At 42.5% G+C, this 20574-nt stretch overlaps 1 protein-coding gene across 2 annotated transcripts in view; it reads left to right on the top strand.

Annotated features, from left to right (window-relative positions):
* ADAM11 (ADAM metallopeptidase domain 11) overlaps positions 1–20574 on the top strand; it is a 241547-nt gene that overhangs the window by 90648 nt on the left and 130325 nt on the right. For both annotated transcript variants that reach the window (XM_069751395.1, XM_069751394.1), the window contains exon 5: positions 12561–12655. In XM_069751395.1, the coding sequence (XP_069607496.1) occupies positions 12561–12655 (95 nt within the window). The remainder of the gene's footprint in view (positions 1–12560; positions 12656–20574) is intronic.

Here is a 20574-nt window from a genome sequence, read left to right as displayed (position 1 = left end):
TCAATATCACCATTACACACTGAACGGGAAACCACTGGGTAAATCTGACAGGGAGAAGGACTTGGGGATCCTAGTTAATGATAAACTTACCTGGAGCAGCCAGTGCCAGGCAGCAGCTGCCAAGGCAAACAGGATCATGGGGTGCATTAAAAGAGGTCTGGATACACATGATGAGAGCATTATACTGCCTCTGTACAAATCCCTAGTTAGACCGCACATGGAGTACTGTGTCCAGTTTTGGGCACCGGTGCTCAGGAAGGATATAATGGAACTAGAGAGAGTACAAAGGAGGGCAACAAAATTAATAAAGGGGATGGGAGAACTACAATACCCAGATAGATTAGCGAAATTAGGATTATTTAGTCTAGAAAAAAGACGACTGAGGGGCGATCTAATAACCATGCATAAGTATATAAGGGGACAATACAAATATCTCGCTGAGGATCTGTTTATACCAAGGAAGGTGACGGGCACAAGGGGGCATTCCTTGCGTCTGGAGGAGAGAAGGTTTTTCCACCAACATAGAAGAGGATTCTTTACTGTTAGGGCAGTGAGAATCTGGAATTGCTTGCCTGAGGAGGTGGTGATGGCGAACTCAGTCGAGGGGTTCAAGAGAGGCCTGGATGTCTTCCTGGAGCAGAACAATATTGTATCATACAATTATTAGGTTCTGTAGAAGGACGTAGATCTGGGTATTTATTATGATGGAATATAGGCTGAACTGGATGGACAAATGTCTTTTTTCGGCCTTACTAACTATGTTACTATGTTACTCTCCGCATGGATAAAGGATACTTCTTGGATCTCCTGCTAATAAAACACTAATTTTATTGAAACAGCAGCACACAGCCTAGTAAGTGACACATCAGTGGAATCAGGCTCACAGTCCCTATATCATACTGCTTTCGTATTACATGACAAAAACTTGCTGACAGATTTCCTTTAAACTCAATTGAAAAGGGCCTAGCGGTGCAACGGTTAATTGTATTTTTTGTCAATAGAAACAATTCTCCCATATATATATAGCCACCCTTTAGACAGTTAACATCGTACTTATGCTTTATTTTGTATACAGGCCTATTGACCTGATCTAAAAGCCATATGTTCTTATCATCAATAAATATTAAAGAGGAGATTTTCAGTTCAAGTCTAGAAAATATCGAGTATATAGAAAAACGTTTGATTATGTGCTGCATGGGTAGCGGCTCAATACAGTTCACTTTTGGGATTTGTGATGTTGCGTCATATTTAGGCAATATTAGATGTCTTTTCTCTCACACATAAGACCTTGAGCTTCTAAGGTCCCAACACCTTGGCCTTCTTCATTCATTTTGGCTGTAAGTATAGAAGATCTATATGTAATAATATGTAATAAAGATTGTCCCACTGGCAGAGGAGTCGGATAGAGGCAGATGGGGGATCATGTGCTACATACTAGTGTAGATGGACATCCCGCTCATGGTCTACAGAGAGATGAATGACCTTCTCCCTCTATAGACATTGTAATAGCTGCCATTATTGGTTGTCCTTTAGTATGGCTGACTACATTAAGGCTTTTTACAGAAGGACAAGCCATTTTTTTTATTATTCTGGAAGAAATGTCCTTCAGTGTTCGCCACCTGTTATCCCTGATAACTCCATGAGCAGTAGAATAAAATCTACACTCAGAACATTTTCTGGTATTCAATCATTTTCACAGAAGATAAATGGGTCACGTAGAGAATCTGCCTTCACTTCGTGGCACTCTACAGCTTCTTCTTCTGCACATCCTCTTTCATCCGAGGCAGGACTAATAAATGAAGGTTTATTTTACCTCAGGCCATGTTCTGTGGGAGGTGGAGAGAGATCCAGATATTGTTTTATCATTATTTCTGCTCCACTTAAACAGTTGGATCCATTATATAACAGAACGCTAAGTACTACCGTAGAGGGCATGTAGTCAGTAAGTGTGAGTCTAAGAGGGAAAGGGAGATTTATGATGTTTGCATTCTACCAATGACCTGTTGAAGAAAATATTCATCTCTGAATGTAAGATTTTTCTGTGTAGATAGATATTGTAGGGTTTTCAGCTCTCTGGTTACTGCATGGACACACACAGCATGGGGGTTTTGTATCAAAACAGAGTAAAGTTTATTGTTCTTCATAAACCTACCGAAAAATAATCACAGATGTGAGCTGTCCCTTGGTATAACACTTGGCCGAGTGCTATCTGATGTTTTATCGCATAACACTCGGCCATGTTATACAGTAGTGTGTAGTGACTCCGGCCTAAAGGTACCGTCACACTAAGCGACGCTGCAGCGATACCGACAACGATCCGGATCGCTGCAGCGTCGCTGTTTGGTCGCTGGAGAGCTGTCACACAGACAGCTCTCCAGCGACCAACGATGCCGGTAACCAGGGTAAACATCGGGTTACTAAGCGCAGGGCCGCGCTTAGTAACCCGATGTTTACCCTGGTTACCATCGTTAAAGTAAAAAAAACAACCACTACATACTTACCTACCGCTGTCTGTCCCCGGCGCTGTGCTTCTCTGCTCTGGCTGTGAGCACAGCGGCCGGAAAGCACAGCGGTGACGTCACCGCTCTACTTTCCGGCCGCTGTGCTTACAGCCAGTACAGGAGGAGTGCAGAGAAGCAGAGCGCCGGGGACAGACAGCGATAGGCAAGTATGTAGTGGTTGTTTTTTTACTTTAACGATGGTAACCAGGGTAAACATCGGGTTACTAAGCGCGGCCCTGCGCTTAGTAACCCGATGTTTACCCTGGTTACCAGCGAAGACATCGCTAAATCGGCGTCACACACGCCGATTCAGCGATGTCAGCGGGAGATCCAGCGATGAAACAAAGTTCTGGACTTTCTTCCCCGACCAGCGACATCACAGCAGGGGCCTGATCGCTGCTGCCTGTCACACTGGACGATATCGCTAGCCAGGATGCTGCAACGTCACGGATCGCTAGCGATATCGTCTAGTGTGACGGTACCTTAAGTCGGCTTGTCTTGAGCAACTGTTTGCAGGCTTTCTTGGGCATCAGAAGAAGCTTCCTTCTGGGATGACAGCTGTGCAGACCAATGTGATGCAGTGTGCGGCGTATGGCCGAGCACTGACAGTCTGACCTCACACCCGTGTAACCTCTGCAGCAATGCTGGCAGCACTCATATGTCTATTTTGAAAAAAACAACCTCTGGATATGACGCTGAGAACGTGTACTCAACTTTGGTCAACCATGGTGAGGCCTGTTCTGAGTGGAACCTGTCCTGTTAAACCGCTGTAAGGGTGTTGACAATCTTCTTATAGCCTCGGCCAACTTTATGTAGAGCAACAATTCTATTTTTCAGATCCTCAGAGTTCTTTGCCATGAGGAACCATGGTGAACATCCAGTGACCAGTATGAGAGCGATAACACAAAATTTACCACATCTGCTCCCCAGTCACACCTGAGACATTGTGACACTAATGAATCACATGACACTGGCTAGGAAAATGGCTAATTTAGGGGGTGTACTCACTTTTGTTGCCAGCGGTTTAGACATTAATGGCTGTGTGTTGAGTTATTTAGAGGCCACCAAATTTACACTGTTAGGCCGGCCTCACACTAGTGAGTTTTACGGACGTATGAGCGCATTAAATACGTCCGTAAAACACGCATTCCACACGGCCCAATTATTCTCTATGCCCCTGCTCCTATCTGCCGTATTTTACTGATCCGTATTATACGGCTTTCTACGGCCGTAGAAAATCGCAGCATGCTGCGCTTGTCACCGTATTACGCAAAAAAATCGCCAATGCAAGTCTATGGGGGCCCGAAAAATACGGATTACACACGGACCAGCAGTGTGGCTTGCGAGAAATACGCAGCGGTGTTAGCGAGAAAAGCCGGCAATTCGGTGCGGTGTACAGTAAAATCACACTGACAGCTTACAATAGAATAGGTGGAATAAATGTGTACACATAGAATAGGTATATATATATATATATATATATATATATATATATATATATATATATATATATATGTCATTGAGACACATATATGTATATATTAATATTTCATCCAGCGCTAGATAGTTTAAAAGCCGGTAATTCAATTGCCGGCTTTTGCTATCTCCTTCCTAAACCCGACATGATATGAGACATCATTTACATACAGTAAACCATGTCATATCCGCCTTTTTTTTGCATATTCCACACTACTAATGTTAGTAGTGTGTATGTGCAAAATTTGGCCGTTCTAGCTATTAAATTAAAGGGTTAAATGGCGGAAAAAATTGGCGTGGGCTCCCGCGCAATTTTCTCCGCCAGAGTAGTAAAGCCAGTGACTGAGGGCAGATATTAATAGCCTGGAGAGGGTCCACGGTTATTGGACCCTCCCTGGCTAAAAACATCTGCCCCCAGCCACCCCAGAAAAGGCACATCTGGAAGATGCACCTATTCTGGCACTTGGCCACTCTCTTCCCATTCCCGTGTAGCGGTGGGATATGGGGTAATGAAGGGTTAATGCCACCTTGCTATTGTAAGGTGACATTAAGCCAGATTAATAATGGAAAGGCGTCAATTCTGACACCTATCCATTATTAATCCAATTGTATGAAAGAGTTAAAAAAACACACACACATCATTAAAAAGTCTTTTAATGAAATAAACACACCGTTTGTTGTAATATTTTATTGTACGCTCAATCCACTGGCTGAATACCCTCGCTCTGTGACAAAGAAAAAATAATACCAACAATATACATACCTTCCGTAGATCTGTAACGTCCCACGTTGTAAATCCATCTGAAGGGGTTAATTTTTTTTACAGCCAGGAGCTCTGCTATAATGCAGCTGTGTTCCTGACTGTAAAACCCCAGCGAATGAATGGAAACTAGGTCAATGTGCGGTGAGGCTTCCTCTGCTGGATGTCCTTCGAGCGTGGGAAAAAATCAGAAAAGTTCCCAGGTTCGAGTTCAAATGAGGACAACCAGCAGAGGGCGCCTCACCGCGAATGAAGGTAACTGCAGGTCATTGACCTAGTTTCCATTCATTCGCTGGGGTTTTACAGTTGAATTACCGGCTTTAAAGCTATCTCGCGCTGGAAGAAATATTAATATATATACATATGTGTCTCACTAACATATATATATATATATATATATATATATATATATATATACAGTATATATGTTTTTATTATTTTTTGAGCACATGGATCCCTTGTATATCCGTATGTCGGTTTTGCAAGCCTGCGAGAAAATCTCGCAGTACGGATGCCATACGGATTACATACGGAGGATGCCATGCGCAAAATACGCTGACACACCTTGCCTACGGAGGAGCTACGGACCACTATTTTGGGGACTTTTCAGCGTATTACGGCCGTAAATTACGGACCGTATTTTTATACGCTGAGTGTGACGCCGGCCTTATACAAATTGCACACTGACTACATCGTATCAAAGTGTGAGATCTTCAGTGTTGTCTCATGAAGAGATATAATAAAATATTCACAAAAATGTGAGGTGTGTACTCACTTTTGTGATATACTATATAATCAATGCTATGAGTGTGTAGTTTTCTGTATTTGTATTTAACTAATAAATAAATAAAAGAAAAAAATGTTGAGTAGTGAGCTGAGTAATGTGACCGCTTAGCACGCCAGCCGAACACACTGACAGTAGCGCTTGAATCCAGCTGCTGTGACAATGCTGATGTTCATAGCGAATGGCCGGTGACGTCAGTAAGGTTTTTGCAATTCATCAGCTATCGCTTGCTAAGCAGTCGCATTACCCATGTCAAAGCTTTGGAATATTTGATTTTTTAAAGGTAATAAATGAGTGAATGAGGGTCAGGGAGTGCTTTGTACAAATAAAGGACTTTTCTCTGTGTGTGTTCTTTTGCTTTAAATTTATGGGGTTAGTAATGGGGGTTTCTTATAGCTTGATGTCAACTGACATTACAAAGCTGACATCAACAAAACCATTACTCTGCTTGCCAACGCCCCAGGGCAAGCGGGAAGAGCTGAGGATTAGCTCCAGAATTGGCACATCTAATGAATGCGCCATTTCCGGGGGCGACTGAGGGCTGGTGTTATTAGTCTGGGAGGTAAGCTGATATTAATAGCCTGGGAAGCTCCATGTTTATTGTCGTTTCCCAGATTATTAAGACCAGCTCTCAGCTGTCTGCTTTCCCTCAGCTGGTTAATAAAAATAAGGCGGACTCCACGACATTTTATTTATTATTAGCTAAACATGGTCCGCATGCTGTTCAATGTTTCTCTCGCATCCATTGACTTGCATTGAAGAGTCTCGGCCATACCTAACATTCTGCGATTTTTTTCCTCATCCTTATTCCAGGTGAGGATGAACTTGCATATGAACACTGCCTAGTTGAATAAGCCCTAAGGACTCGCTCACACGAATGGAGAAATCAGACGCGTGCAATCCGATAGAAAATCTGATTGCACTCGGACCAGTGTTACTCTATGGGGGCAGCTCTCATCTGCCATAATTTTCTCATGCCAATTCGGAAGGAAAAAATAATTGCAGCATGCTGCGAATGGCAGCGAGAATTGGATTGCATGCACCTATACAAGTCTATGGGTGCATGGGAAACATCGCACTGCACTCGAATGTCACCCGAGTGCAGTTCAATTCCCACAGACGCCTGCAATGGAGGAGATGAAGAAATTAATTTCTCTGTCTCCTCCGCTCCTGTGCTCGGGATCTCTACTGCGAGAGGATCGGATCACATTTCACTGACACTCGGCTCCCGCTCACTGCAGAGCAGGAGCCGAGTATCATTAGCATATCGCATCGGATGTGATACGCTAGTGTGACTCAAGCCTCATATACTAGCTCCTCGAGTGCTATAAATGACGTTTTCGTTTTTTTTAAGTAGATAAAAATGCATTCCCAGAAACTGTGCCACATCTGTCTTTAATGCCCTACCAACTTCTGCCATTCATGTACGGTGCAAGTCGGTAGTGGGTGTTTGTAGTGGGCTCACAGGGCAGGGGGTTGCGTCAGTCCATACATGATCGCAGGTCGCCGATGGGTTGCTATGACAGCCAGGAGTCTGTGGATGACCTCCGTGCTTGTCATTAAGGAGCTGTCTGTAAACCCACCCTGTGGCCGGGCTTCAAAGGAGATCGTGAATTTCACTTCTCGCAGCAATACAGTGGCATTACTGTATGTAGCACAAGCGATGAGACAATCACACGGTCAGGTCTCCTAAGGGAACTAAAATACAGTGAAAAGTTAAAAAGAAATGTTTAAGAAAAAGAAAAAAAACTTAAAATTCAAATCACCCTTCTTTTCCCCTATTAAGAACAAAGATAGTAATAATAATAATAATAATAATAATAATAATAAAAAACACATATGTGGTATCACAAAGATGCTGTAACAAGCAATCAAAATGTCATATCTAACCCAAAATGGTATCAATAAAAACATTGTCCTGCACCCCCAAAATGACACAGCTCCATCAACGGAAAAATTAAACCATTAGGGGGTCTTAGAAAATGGCGCCACAACCCAAAGAATTTAAAAAGAAAAAACTTTACTTTTTTTTTTGACGACTAAAATAATAAAAAAGCTGGACATGTTTGGTATAACCATCACAGTACTGATAAGGAGAATCATATAGCAAGGTCATTTTTAGAACATAATGTACACCTTAAAAAAACTACTAAAAAAAAACCAGTGTCAAAGTTACTTTTTTTTCACAATTTCACCACAATGTTTTTCTCATTTTCCAGTATTCTATGTGGTAAAGTGAATGGTGTCTTTCAAAAGTACAACTCGTCTTGCAAAAAAAAAAAAAAAGCCGTCATACATCTATGTGGACAGAAAGATTAAAAAAAAAGTAATGTCTCTGGGAAGAAGGGGAGGAAAAAACAAAAACACAAAACGGAAATTGGCCTTATCATGACGGGGTCAATTCCATTTAATTAGTGAGAAATAAGCTGCAAGGCTAGAGATAGCACTATTTTCTTATCCTGGACAATCCCTTTAATTCGACACCAAACTTTCATTTACTCCATATATCCAATCACTCACTCGCTCCTGTCACCTGCATCTTAAAAACATCTCCAGAATTCGACCTTTTCTCACATTTGAAACTGCTATGACTCTTAGGCCGGCGTCACACTAGGCGTAAGTAAATACGGTCCGTTTTTTACGGCCGTAATACGCAGTAATTGTCCCAAAGCACTGTTCCGTATTCAATGCGAGGATGCGATTTTTACGCACAAATTTATCCGTGTGTCATCCGTATGGCTTCTGTACGGCGATTTTTTTCTCACAGGCTTGCAAAATGGACATATCATGGATCTATCGGCTCAAATATTCTAAAAACATATATAAAGTCTATATATATATATATATATATATATATATATATATGTGTGTGTGTGTCAGTGAGACATATATATATATATATATATATATATATATATATTTATATTTAATTCAGCGCTAGATAGCAGAAAAGCCGGTAATTCAATTGCCGGCTTTTCCTATCTCCTTCACAAACCCTACAGGATATGAGACATGGTTTACATACAGTAAACCATCTCATATCCCTTCTTTTATTACATATTCCTCTTTAGTAATGTAAAAAGTGTCTTTGTGTCAAATTTGGGGTCTCTAGCTATTAAATTAAAGGGTTAAATCCCGGAAAAAATTGGCATGGGCTCCCGCACAATTTTCTCCACCAGAGTGGGAAAGCCAGTGACTTAGGGCAGATATTAATAGCCTAGAGAGGGACCATGGTTATAGGACACCCGCTGGCTAAAAACATCTGCCCCCCAGACACCCCAGAAAAGGCACATCTGGAAGATGCGCCTATTCTGGCACTTGGCCACTCTCTTCCCACTCCCGTGTAGCGGCGGGATATGGGGTAATAAAGGGTTAATGTCACCTTGCTATTGTAAGGTGACATTAAGCCAGGTTAATAATGGAGAGGCGTCAATTATGACACCTATCCATTATTAATCCAATAGTACGAAATGGTTAATAAAAAACACACACATTATTAAAAAGTATTTTAATGAAATAAAGACACATGGTATAATATTTTATTATACTCTTAATCCACCTGAAGACCCTTGTCACCTGAAACAAAGTTAAAAAAACAAACAACAATGTTCCATACCTTCCGTCGTTACAGTCTTGTCCCACGCTGTCAATCCATCTGAAGGGGTTAAATCATTTTACACCCAGGAGCTCTGCTAATGCAGCTGTGCTCCTGACTGTAAAACTTGGTGAATGAATGGAATGCAGGGGAATGTACTGTAGTTACCTCGAGTCGCGGTGATGCGCCCTCTGCTGGATGAACTCATATAAACTCTAGCCTGGGAACTTTTCACAATATTTTCCCACGCTCGAGTTCATATGAGTTCATCCAGCAGAGGGCGCCTCACCGCGACTCAAGGTAACTACAGTACATTCCCCTGCATTCCATTCATTCACCAAGTTTTACAGTCAGGAGCACAGCTGCATGAGCAGAGCTCCTGGGTGTAAAATGATTTAACCCCTTCAGATGGATTTACAGAGTGGGACAAGACTGTAACGACGGAAGGTATAGAGTATTGTTGTTTGTTTGTTTTTTTTACTTTATTTCAGGTGACAAGAGTCTTCAGGTGGATTAAGAGTATAATAAAATATTAAAACACCATGTGTCTTTATTTCATTAAAATACTTTTTAATAATGTGTGTTTTATTAACTATTGGATTAATAATGGATAGGTGTCATAATTGACGCCTCTCCATTATTAACCTGGCTTAATGTCACCTTACAATAGCAAGGTGACATTAACCCTTCATTACCTCATATCCCACCACTACAGGGGAGTGGGAAGAGATAGGCTAAGTGCCAGAATAGGCGCATCTTCCAGATGTGCCTTTTCTGGGGTGTCTGGGGGCAGATGTTTTTAGCCAGGGGTGGGCCAATAACCATGGGCCCTCTCTAGGCTATTAATATCTGCCCTCAGTCACTGGCTTTCCCACTCTGGTGGAGAAAATTGCGCGGGAGCCCACGCCAATTTTTTCCGGGATTTAACCCTTTAATTTAATAGCTAGAGACCCCAAATTTGACACAGACACTTCTTACATTACTAAAGAGGAATATGTAATAAAAGAAGGGATATGAGATGGTTTACTGTATGTAAACCATGTCTCATATCCTGTCGGGCTTTGTGAAGGAGATAGGAAAAGCCGGCAATTGAATTTCCGGCTTTTCTGCTATCTAGCACTGAATTAAATAAATATATATATATATATATATATATATATGTCTCACTGACATATATATATATATATATATATATATATATATATATATACCTATTCTATGTGTACACATTTATTCTACCTATTCTATTCTGTCAGTGTGATTTTACTGTACACCGCGCTGAATTGCCGGCTTTTCTATAGAACACTGCTGTGTATTTCTCGCAAGCCACACACATGGTCTGTGTGTAATCCGTAATTTTCTCGCCCCTATAGACTTTCATTGGCGTATTTTTTGCGCAATACGCTGACAAACTCAGCATGCTGCGATTTTCTACGCCCGTAACATACCGATATTACGGATGCGTAATATACGGCAGATAGGAGCTGCCCCATGGAGAATCATTGGGCCGTGTGCAATGCGTATTTTCTGGACGTATTTTCTGTGCTCATACGTCCGTAAAACTCGCTAGTGTGACGCCGGCCTCACTGTCACTCTTATTCATTCCCGTCTGGACTACTGCAACTCTCTTCTGATCGGTCTCCCTCTTACCAAACTTTCTCCTCTCCAATCCATCTTGAATGCGGCAGCCAGGGTCATATTTCTGTCCAGCCGCTTCACCAATGCCTCCATCTTGTCCCAGTCATTACACTGGCTACCCATTCGCTACAGGGTCCAGTATAAACTCATCTCTCTCACCCACAAAGCTCTCCACAGTTCTGCACCGCCTTATATCTCCTCTCTCATCTCTGTCTATCGCGCTTCCTGTTCCCTCTGTTCTACAAATTACCTAAAGGTACCGTCACACTCAGCGACGCTGCAGCGATATAGACAACGAGCCGATCGCTGCAGCGTCGCTGTTTAGGTCGCTGTAGAGACGTCAAACACGGCAACACGAGAACGATACAGGAGCGATCCAGTGATGTACTTATCATTCTCTCTAGTTGTTAGCTCCATGTAAAAACATTGCTGGCATCGTTGCTTTTGCTGTCAAACATGACGAATCATGCCGACCTGACGACCAAATAAAGTTCTGGACTTCTAGCTACGACCAGCGATGTCACAGCGGGATCCTGATCGCTGCTGCGTGTCAAACACAACGAGATCGCTATCCAGGACGCTGCAACGTCCCAGATCGTTGTCATTCTCGTTGTAAAGTTGCTCAGTGTGAAGGTACCTTTAGGCTATGTGCACACATACAGGTTTTTTTGTGTTTTTTTCGCGTTTTTTCGCACTAAAAACACTATAAAAACTCATTAAAAACGCATACATTATGCATTCTATCATTTAGAATGCATTCTGCATGTTTTGTGCACGAAAAAAACGCATCGCGGTAAAAAAATGAGCATGTTCATTATTTTTGCGGATTTTCTGCGTTTTTCCCGCAATTCTATGCATTTGGGAAAAAACGCACAAAAAACGCGTCAAAAATGCGTCAAAATCGTGGTAAAAACGCATGCGGATTTCTGGCAGAAATCTCCGGTTTTTGTCAGGAAAATTTCTGCAAGAAATCCTGACGTGTGCACATACCCTAAGACTAACATCCCCCGTAATCCGAACCTCGCACCTCCGTCTCCAAGACTTCTCTCGTGCTGTGCCAGCTCTCTGGAATGCACTTCCCCAGACAATCAGACTGATACCTAGCCCCGACCTATTCAAGCGCGCTTTAAAAACCCATCTCTTCAAACAAGCCTACCACATCAACTACTCAGTAAACTAACTTTGCCCTGTTCCCTCCTTCCAAATATTATTCTGAATCTGCACCCTGCTATTCATCTGTCTCCACACCCTCCATGCACACGATAACTGCACTTGATACTTGACTATTGCACTTAAACACACGGGCTGATGACCGGATCATGCAGCTTTATATGAAAATCCCTATTTATTATAATTGCCAGACCTGAAATAACAAGCACGTTTCACCTATTGTGTCCCCCCATTTCCTTGTAGATTGTAAGCTTGCGAACAGGGACCTCACCCCTAATGTCACTGTTTAAATTGTCTTAACTTGTACTGAATTTATTGTCTGTACATTTTCCCGCTTAATTGTAAAGTGCTGCGGAATTTGTTGGCGCTATATAAATAAAAATTAGTATTATTATTAATGTCTCCTGGTCTATTTCAGATCTTATTTTCTTTGGGGGGGGGGGGGGCAGAGGGGGGTTTAAACATTTTATTTCATGTTAATTGGAAAAAATAAAACCAAAAGAACAATTTGCTTAGTTCCTATTGTTTTATTTTGCCATTTTGCCGTCATGATGACATGAAAATGTTGGTATCCATTTCTTTTCCTATTCTATGGAATTTTATTTTGCTTTAATGGGGAAAACTTTTATTTTCCAGACTCCTGGTGAAGCAGGTGATCACTGCTACTACAAGGGCCATGTTCGCGGGTGCGAAGAATCATGGGCGGCAATCTCCACCTGTCATGGGCTCAGGTGAGTGCAGTATTGGCTCCTTTACTGTGCACATAAGTCACTATTTCCTGTGCTGGGACTTGTGTCTCCGGGACCATTTGGTGACGGCAGGAGGTGTGTGGGGGTGTTAGAACAGAGCAGGATGCTACTGTGAAGCTCTTGGTTCTCTAAGAGCTGGAATCTCTGCTGTTGATGTTGACTGTACAGAACTGGGATTATGAAGAAAAATGTGACTGAGGACGTCATCGTTTCATATTCTCCAAGAAGGAAACTGAGCAAAACAGTCATATTAATCTAAATAAGTTCTGTGGGCATAACTCTGTAACCAGTGATATACCAGTGAATCCCATTGCAAACCCCCAAATGGGGACCTCTGCTGGACTTGCATTATCCACTTTCCAAGTGTCGCTCCACGTCAATTATATTTTCTGCAGTTTAATTTTTTTTGCACTTGTACTTTTTTTTTAGCACATATGCAGGGTGTATAGGTTGTAAATGTCCTACATTATGTTCTATCATACCCATTGAGTATTTAAAGGGAATCTGTCAGTAGGTTTTTGCTATGTAATCTGAAGACAGCATAATGTGGCAGCTGAGACACTGTTTTCAGGGATGTGTCACCTATTGGGCTGTGTGCTGTTTCCATATAATGATGGTTTTATCACCAGGACGTTATCACTACTAGGACTGGTGCTCCCGGGAGCAGTTGTCCATCTCCTTCCCCTCCTGTGATAAGCAGCTCACTGTCAATTGACAATGTTCACAGAGAGCCTGGTGTGGGTCCGGTCAGATTTCTGAGCTCTACTACATGCTACATCTAAAAACTTTGATTTTGTCACAACTGCTGCATCCAGTAAACTAAATGGTACAGCGCTGGAATCAGGATCTCTTTTCCTACATTATGCCGCTCTCAGAAGAGGTTGCAAGAACCTGGTGACAGATTCCCTTTAAGAATGATGTAGCCTGAATGTATTATTATTTATTATTATAGTGCCATTTATTCCATGGCGCTTTACATGTGGGGAGGGGTATACATAATAAAAACAAGTACAATAATCTTGAACAATACAAGTCTAATACAAATAAAAAATTTTGTTACTATGCATACCTGTGTGTTGTACAATATATTTTGGTTTCTTTTCTGCTTCTCTGTTCTCTTGTACGTTTTGGAAAATGTAAAGAGGTAGTTTTTCAATAAAAAAAAACTACAGTGGGAAAATAAGTATTTGATACACTGCCGATTTTGCAAAGTTTTCCCACCTACAAAGAATGGAGGAGAGTTCTGTAATTGTTATCATAGGTACACTTCAACTGTGAGAGACAGAATCTAAAAATAAAAACCAGAAAATCACACTGTATGATTTTTACATAATTAATTAGTATTTTATTGCATGAAATATTTGACACAAAAGAAAAACAGATCCTAACCCCTTTACACCGAGGGTGGTCTGCACGTTAATGACCGGGCCAATTTTTACAATTCTGACCACTGTCGGTTTATGTAGTTATAACTCTGAAACGCTTCAACAGATCCTAGTGATTCTGAGACTGTTTTTTTTGTGACATATTATACTTCATGATACTGGTAACATTTCTTTGGTATAACTTGTGTTTATTTGTGAAAAAAAAATTGAAATTTGGTGAAAATTTGAAACGTTTTCCAATTTTCTAACTTTTAATTTTCATGCCCTTAAATTACAGAGATATATAACACTAAATATTTAATAAATAACATTTCCCACATGTCTACTTTACATCAGCACAATTTCGGAAACAACTTTTTATTTCGTTATGAAGTTATAACGGTTAAAAGTTGACCAGCGATTTCTCATTTTTCCAACAAAATGTACAAAACCATATTTTTGGGACCACCTCACATTTGAAGTGACTTTGAGTGGCCTATATGATAGAAGATACCCAAAAGTGACACCATTCTACAAACTGCATCCTTCAGGGTGCTCAAAACCACATTCAAAATGTTTATTAACCCTTCAGGTGCTTCACAGGAATTTTTTGATTAAAAAAAAATACCATTTAACTTTTTTTCCACACAAAAATTGATTTCAGATCCAAATTTTTTTATTTGACAAGGGTAACAGGAAAAATGGACCCCAAAATTTGTTGTGTAATTTGTCCTGAGTACGCCGATACCCCATATGAGGGAGAAAACCACTGTTTGGGCGCATGGCAGAGCTTGGAAGGGAAGGAGCATCATTTGATTTTTTGAATGCAAAATTTGCTGGAACAATTAGTGGACACCATGTTGTGTTTGGACAGCATCTGATGTGCCTAAACAGTGAACTCCCGCACGCGTGACACTATTTTGGAAACTAGACCCCTCAGGGAACTGATCTCGATGGGTGGTGAGCATATTGAATCCCCAGGTGCTTCACAGATGTTTATAATGTTGAGCTGTAAAAATAAAAATCAAATTTTCTCCACAAATATGTTTTTAGCTCAAAATATTGCATTTTCATAATGGTAGCAGGAGAAATTGCATCATACAATTTGTAGTGCAATTTCTCCTGAGTACGCCGATTCCACATGTGAGGGAGAAAACTACTGTTTGGGTGCACGGCAGGACTCAGAAGGAAAGGAGCGTCACTTTACTTTTTGAATGTAAAATTACCTGGAATTATTAGCGGACTTCATGTCCCATTTTGAGAGCTCCTGATGTGCCAAAACAGTGGAAACCCCACAAGTGACCCCATTTTGGAAACGACCCCTCAAGGAATGTATAGATGTGTGGTGAGCACTTTGATCCCCCAGGTGCTTCACAGAAGTTTATAACGTTGAGCTGTGAAAATAGTAAAATCACATTTTCCTCACAAAAAAGTTGTTTTAGCCCCAAGTTTTTAATTTTTCTAAGCGCTAATAGGAAATTTTTTTGCAACAAACTGAGGTCCATGTTTTCCTGAGTGTGCCAATACCCTATATGTAATAGGGAAATGTTTTTCAGGTACAGTGCAAAGCTCAGAAGGCAAGGAGCGCCAGATTTTACTGTTATGGTATTCAGGTGCCATGACTCACTGGAGAGCCCATGAGGTGCCAGAACAGCAGAACCCCCCATTAGTGACCCCATTTTACAAACTACACCTCTCAATGAATTCATCTAGGGGTGCAGTGATCATGTTGACACAACGGGTGTGTCACAATATTTTATGCTATTGAGCAGTGAAGAAAAAATAATTAAATTTTTACCATAAAAATTTTGTTTTAGCCCCAATATTTTACTTTTTCACACAAAAAGTGGGTAAAAATAGAACCAAAATTTGTCCCACAATTTCTACTGAACGTGGCAATACCTCATAGGTGGCTGTACAGTACTACTTAGCCATACAGATAGCGGTCCGTTCCTCCCAAGTCTATTTGCCATGGGTATTTTCCCGAAACAAGCAGCAAGAACAACAAGAAGCAATGAATGTTGCAGAGTAAAAATTGCAAACTGCCGTTTTGTCCAGTACGCTGTAGTGACCAGTATACGTTGCAGTCACCAGTATGTTATGCCCAGCCCATGCTTCTGGAGACATGCACCCATAAGTTAGGCAGGCTCTCATCGCTTCAGAAATGCCAAACATGTGGACGCTATATGTGGTTTAGGTACACTATGGGGCTAAGAAGGGAGTGGGGCACTTGGATTTTGGAGCACAGAATTTGCTGAATTTCTTTTGGAAGGTTATGGAAACATTCTGCTTTTCCAGAGCCTTTGTGCTACCAGTAATGTGCAAGCCCCAGTAGCATAGCTACTGGGAGGGCAGAGGGGGCCATCGCCCTGGGCCCCGCACTCTGAGGGGGCCCACCTAGAGCTATGCTACTGTAACCGTATCGGCGTGTGCACAAAATCGATGTCCCTGCTTTGCCACGTAGCCGCTAAGGGGCCCCTGAGCATGCCGATACAGCTGACCGCATTGATGAGAGAAGGAGTGTTACTGACGCCAACACTGACAGGAGTCATGATGACGTCACTACCCGGCGCCCCCGGTTCGGTAGTGCTCAGAACAGTGGAGGAACCAGGAGGAAGAGAGGAGAGTATTTCTTTTTATGGGGGTTGCTTTATACTTGTGCATGAAAATAAAGGTATCCAGCTCAGGAAATAAAATCAAAAGTCTTTATTTGGGCAAATGTAAAAAGTAAGCTGCTTGACAAACCAGTGCATACTGTAGGAAGGAATGTATTGAATAACTGGACGCGTTTCGAACACGTATAGTGCTCTTAGTCCTCAGTTTCACTGAGGACTAAGAGCACTATACGTGTTCGAAATGCGTCCAGAGCTGGTATTCCTGAGCTGGATACCTTCATTTTCATGCACAAGTACCTGGTGCCAAGCAGAGACGTTTCCATGCTTGGATCAAATTTCTCATGGGTTGTGAGAATACCATCACAAGGGTGAACTGAATCATTTTCTTTTTTTCTCTGGTTGCTTTATACTACAGAGTCTGCTTATGGGGGATTCCTTATACTACAGAGTCTGCCTATGGAGGGGGCTTCCTTATACTACAGAGACTGCCTATGGGGAGATTCCTTATACTACAGAGTCTGCCTATGGGGGGGCTTCCTTACACTACAGAGTCTGCCTGTGGGGGGACTTCCTTATACTACAGAGTCTGCCTATGGGGTCTGCCTTATGCTGTAAAGTTTGCCTATGGGGGCTGCCTTATGCTGTAGAGTCTGCCTATGGGGTCTGCCTTATGCTGTAAAGTTTGCCTATGGGGGCTGCCTTATGCTTTAGAGTCTGCCTATGGGGGTCATTATACAATATAGAATAGGCCTATGGGGAGTGCATTATACTATATTGAGGACTATCTAGCGGGCCATCATACAGTGTGGAGATTACAGCGAGGGGGGCGCCATACAGTGTTGGAGCCATCAAACAGTTTGGGGGCTACTAAGGGGTCAGTATACTGTGTGGGTGGTACTATACAGTGAGGGGGCATTATAATGTGCATAGAGGAGCTGTACAGGGGGGGAGACTCGGGACATTATTAAATGTAAAGTGGGCACTTATGGTTATAGAGGAATTCGAGTTACTGTGATTATCAAAGGGGCACACAGGGCATTATTACTTTCTTGAGGACAAAATATGGGCACTGTTTTCTTAGGCAGTTGCACTCGGCATTACTATATTATAGAGGGTTGCTTTAGAATTTAGAAGGCACAGAGAACCACACAATAGGTGCAGTAATAGGGACACATACGGCAGCAGCTGCTCAATATTGGGGTATCAGGGGCAGTAATAGGGACACATACGGCAGCAGCGGCTCAGTATTGGGATTTCTGCAGGATGAGGAGTTTGTGCAGGTGGGGAATAGATGGTGATGGGGCTGGAATATGAGAAGTTAAATATGTCTTTGTTGTATTCTCTGGAGCTGAGTCGTGGCAGGAAGAAGTTGTCATGTTGGTCTGGGCCAGATGGAAAAGATGGGAAAAATGAACGATTCCATCAGAAAGAACATCAGCAGTAAGTCATTATCTGTATGTGTGCTGTGATCACTTATATGTTCTGTAGGACTGGTATCTACCACTGATCATATGGCGGTAATATCCATGTTATTATTTTCAGCAACATCGCTGTCATCTGCTGAGGTTCTCCTCCACTATTAGGGTGCATCACCGAGTGGTAATCAAGGTTACCTGGTTAGGAGCCCACTGAGAAGTTTCGACCCCTGAACCAAAACCCTAGCTTCGCTTCTGGGAAGCCCCCTATATTTCAATTAACAGATGACAGACCTGAGTGAGGACTTGCTTTTTTGTGGATTGAGCTGAAGCTTTTATTGGTAACATTTTACATAATATTTGGGATCACATTTATCCGGCGCTCTACACTGACCACTTACTTTGGGGTTTCCATCTAAGGCTATGTGCACACGTTGCAGATTTTGCTGCAGATCCGCAGCGGATTGGCTGCTGCGGATTCACAGCAGTTTTCCATGCGTTGTGCAGTACCATGTAAACCTATGGAAAACCAAATTTGCAGTGCACATGCTGCGGAAAATACCGCATGGAAACGCAGTGTGTTTTACCTGCGGATTTTGCTAAAACGGTGAGGAAAAATTCACACACGAATCCGTAACGTGTGCACATAGCCTAAATCTCCGAGTGATGTGATCCAGATGAAACCCCCGAGGAATCCATTCACTACAATGAGCCAGCAGTTACTTTGGACTCCGTCTGGCCTCTCTTCAGCGGTGTCCTTCTTTTCAGAAGTGCACAAAACTGTGGCCGACAGCACTTTTATGCAATCCTAAAAAGACAGATACCGCCTCCATCTACATCATTATAGGGAATCTTCCCTGTTATGAAAGGCAATTCAGTACTACAATGGACATAGCGGTCAGAGCACATACAGTGATCTGACAATAACCCAAAATCATAGAACGAGCTCTGAGACGTGGGAACTCTGCAGACCGCAATCCCTAATCCTCTCCAAACAACACTAGAGGCAGCCGTGGATTGCGCCTAACTCTGCCTATGCAACTCGGCACAGCCTGAGAAACTAACTAGCCTGAAGATAGAAAATAAGCCTACCTTGCCTCAGAGAAATACCCCAAAGGAAAAGGCAGCCCCCCACATATAATGACTGTGAGTTAAGATGAAAAGACAAACGTAGAGATGAAATAGATTCAGCAAAGTGAGGCCCGACTTTCTTAACAGATCGAGGATAGAAAAGGTAACTTTGCGGTCTACACAAAACCCTAAAGAAAACCACGCAAAGGGGGCAAAAAGACCCTCCGTACCGAACTTACGGCACGGAGGTACACCCTTTGCGTCCCAGAGCTTCCAGCAACAAATTAGACAAGCTGGACAGAAAAAATAGCAAACAAATAGCAAAGAAGAACTTAGCTATGCAGAGCAGCAGGCCACAGGAATGATCCAGGGAAAAGCAAGTCCAACACTGGAACATTGACAGGAAGCAAGGATCAAAGCATTAGGTGGAGTTAAGTAGAGAAGCACCTAACGACCTCACCAGATCACCTGAGGAAGGAAACTCAGAAGCCGCAGTACCACTTCCCTCCACCAACAGAAGCTCACAGAGAGAATCAGCCGAAGTACCACTTGTGACCACAGGAGGGAGCTCTGCCACAGAATTCACAACAGTACCCCCCCCTTGAGGAGGGGTCACCGAACCCTCACCAGAGCCCCCAGGCCGACCAGGATGAGCCACATGAAAGGCACGAACAAGATCGGGAGCATGGACATCAAAGGCAAAAACCCAGGAATTATCTTCCTGAGCATAACCCTTCCATTTAACCAGATACTGGAGTTTCCGTCTAGAAACACGAGAATCCAAAATCTTCTCCACAATATACTCCAATTCCCCCTCCACCAAAACCGGGGCAGGAGGTTCAACAGATGGAACCATAGGTGCCACGTATCTCCGCAACAATGACCTATGGAATACGTTATGTACGGAAAAAGAATCTGGAAGGGTCAGACGAAAAGACACAGGATTAAGAACCTCAGAAATCCTATACGGACCAATGAAACGAGGTTTAAACTTAGGAGAGGAAACCTTCATAGGAATATGACGAGAAGATAACCAAACCAGATCCCCAACACGAAGTCGGGGACCCACACGGCGTCTGCGATTAGCGAAACGTTGAGCCTTCTCCTGGGACAAGGTCAAATTGTCCACTACATGAGTCCAAATCTGCTGCAACCTGTCCACCACAGTATCCACACCAGGACAGTCCGAAGACTCAACCTGTCCTGAAGAGAAACGAGGATGGAACCCAGAATTGCAGAAAAATGGCGAAACCAAGGTAGCCAAGCTGGCCCGATTATTAAGGGCGAACTCAGCCAAAGGCAAAAAGGACACCCAGTCATCCTGATCGGCAGAAACAAAGCATCTCAGATATGTTTCCAAGGTCTGATTGGTTCGTTCGGTCTGGCCATTAGTCTGAAGATGGAAAGCCGAGGAAAAAGACAAGTCAATGCCCATC

Source organism: Ranitomeya imitator, chromosome 2 (genome assembly GCF_032444005.1).
Source record: "Ranitomeya imitator isolate aRanImi1 chromosome 2, aRanImi1.pri, whole genome shotgun sequence".
NCBI lineage: Eukaryota > Metazoa > Chordata > Amphibia > Anura > Dendrobatidae > Ranitomeya > Ranitomeya imitator.
This window is presented reverse-complemented; position numbering and strand designations above follow the sequence as displayed.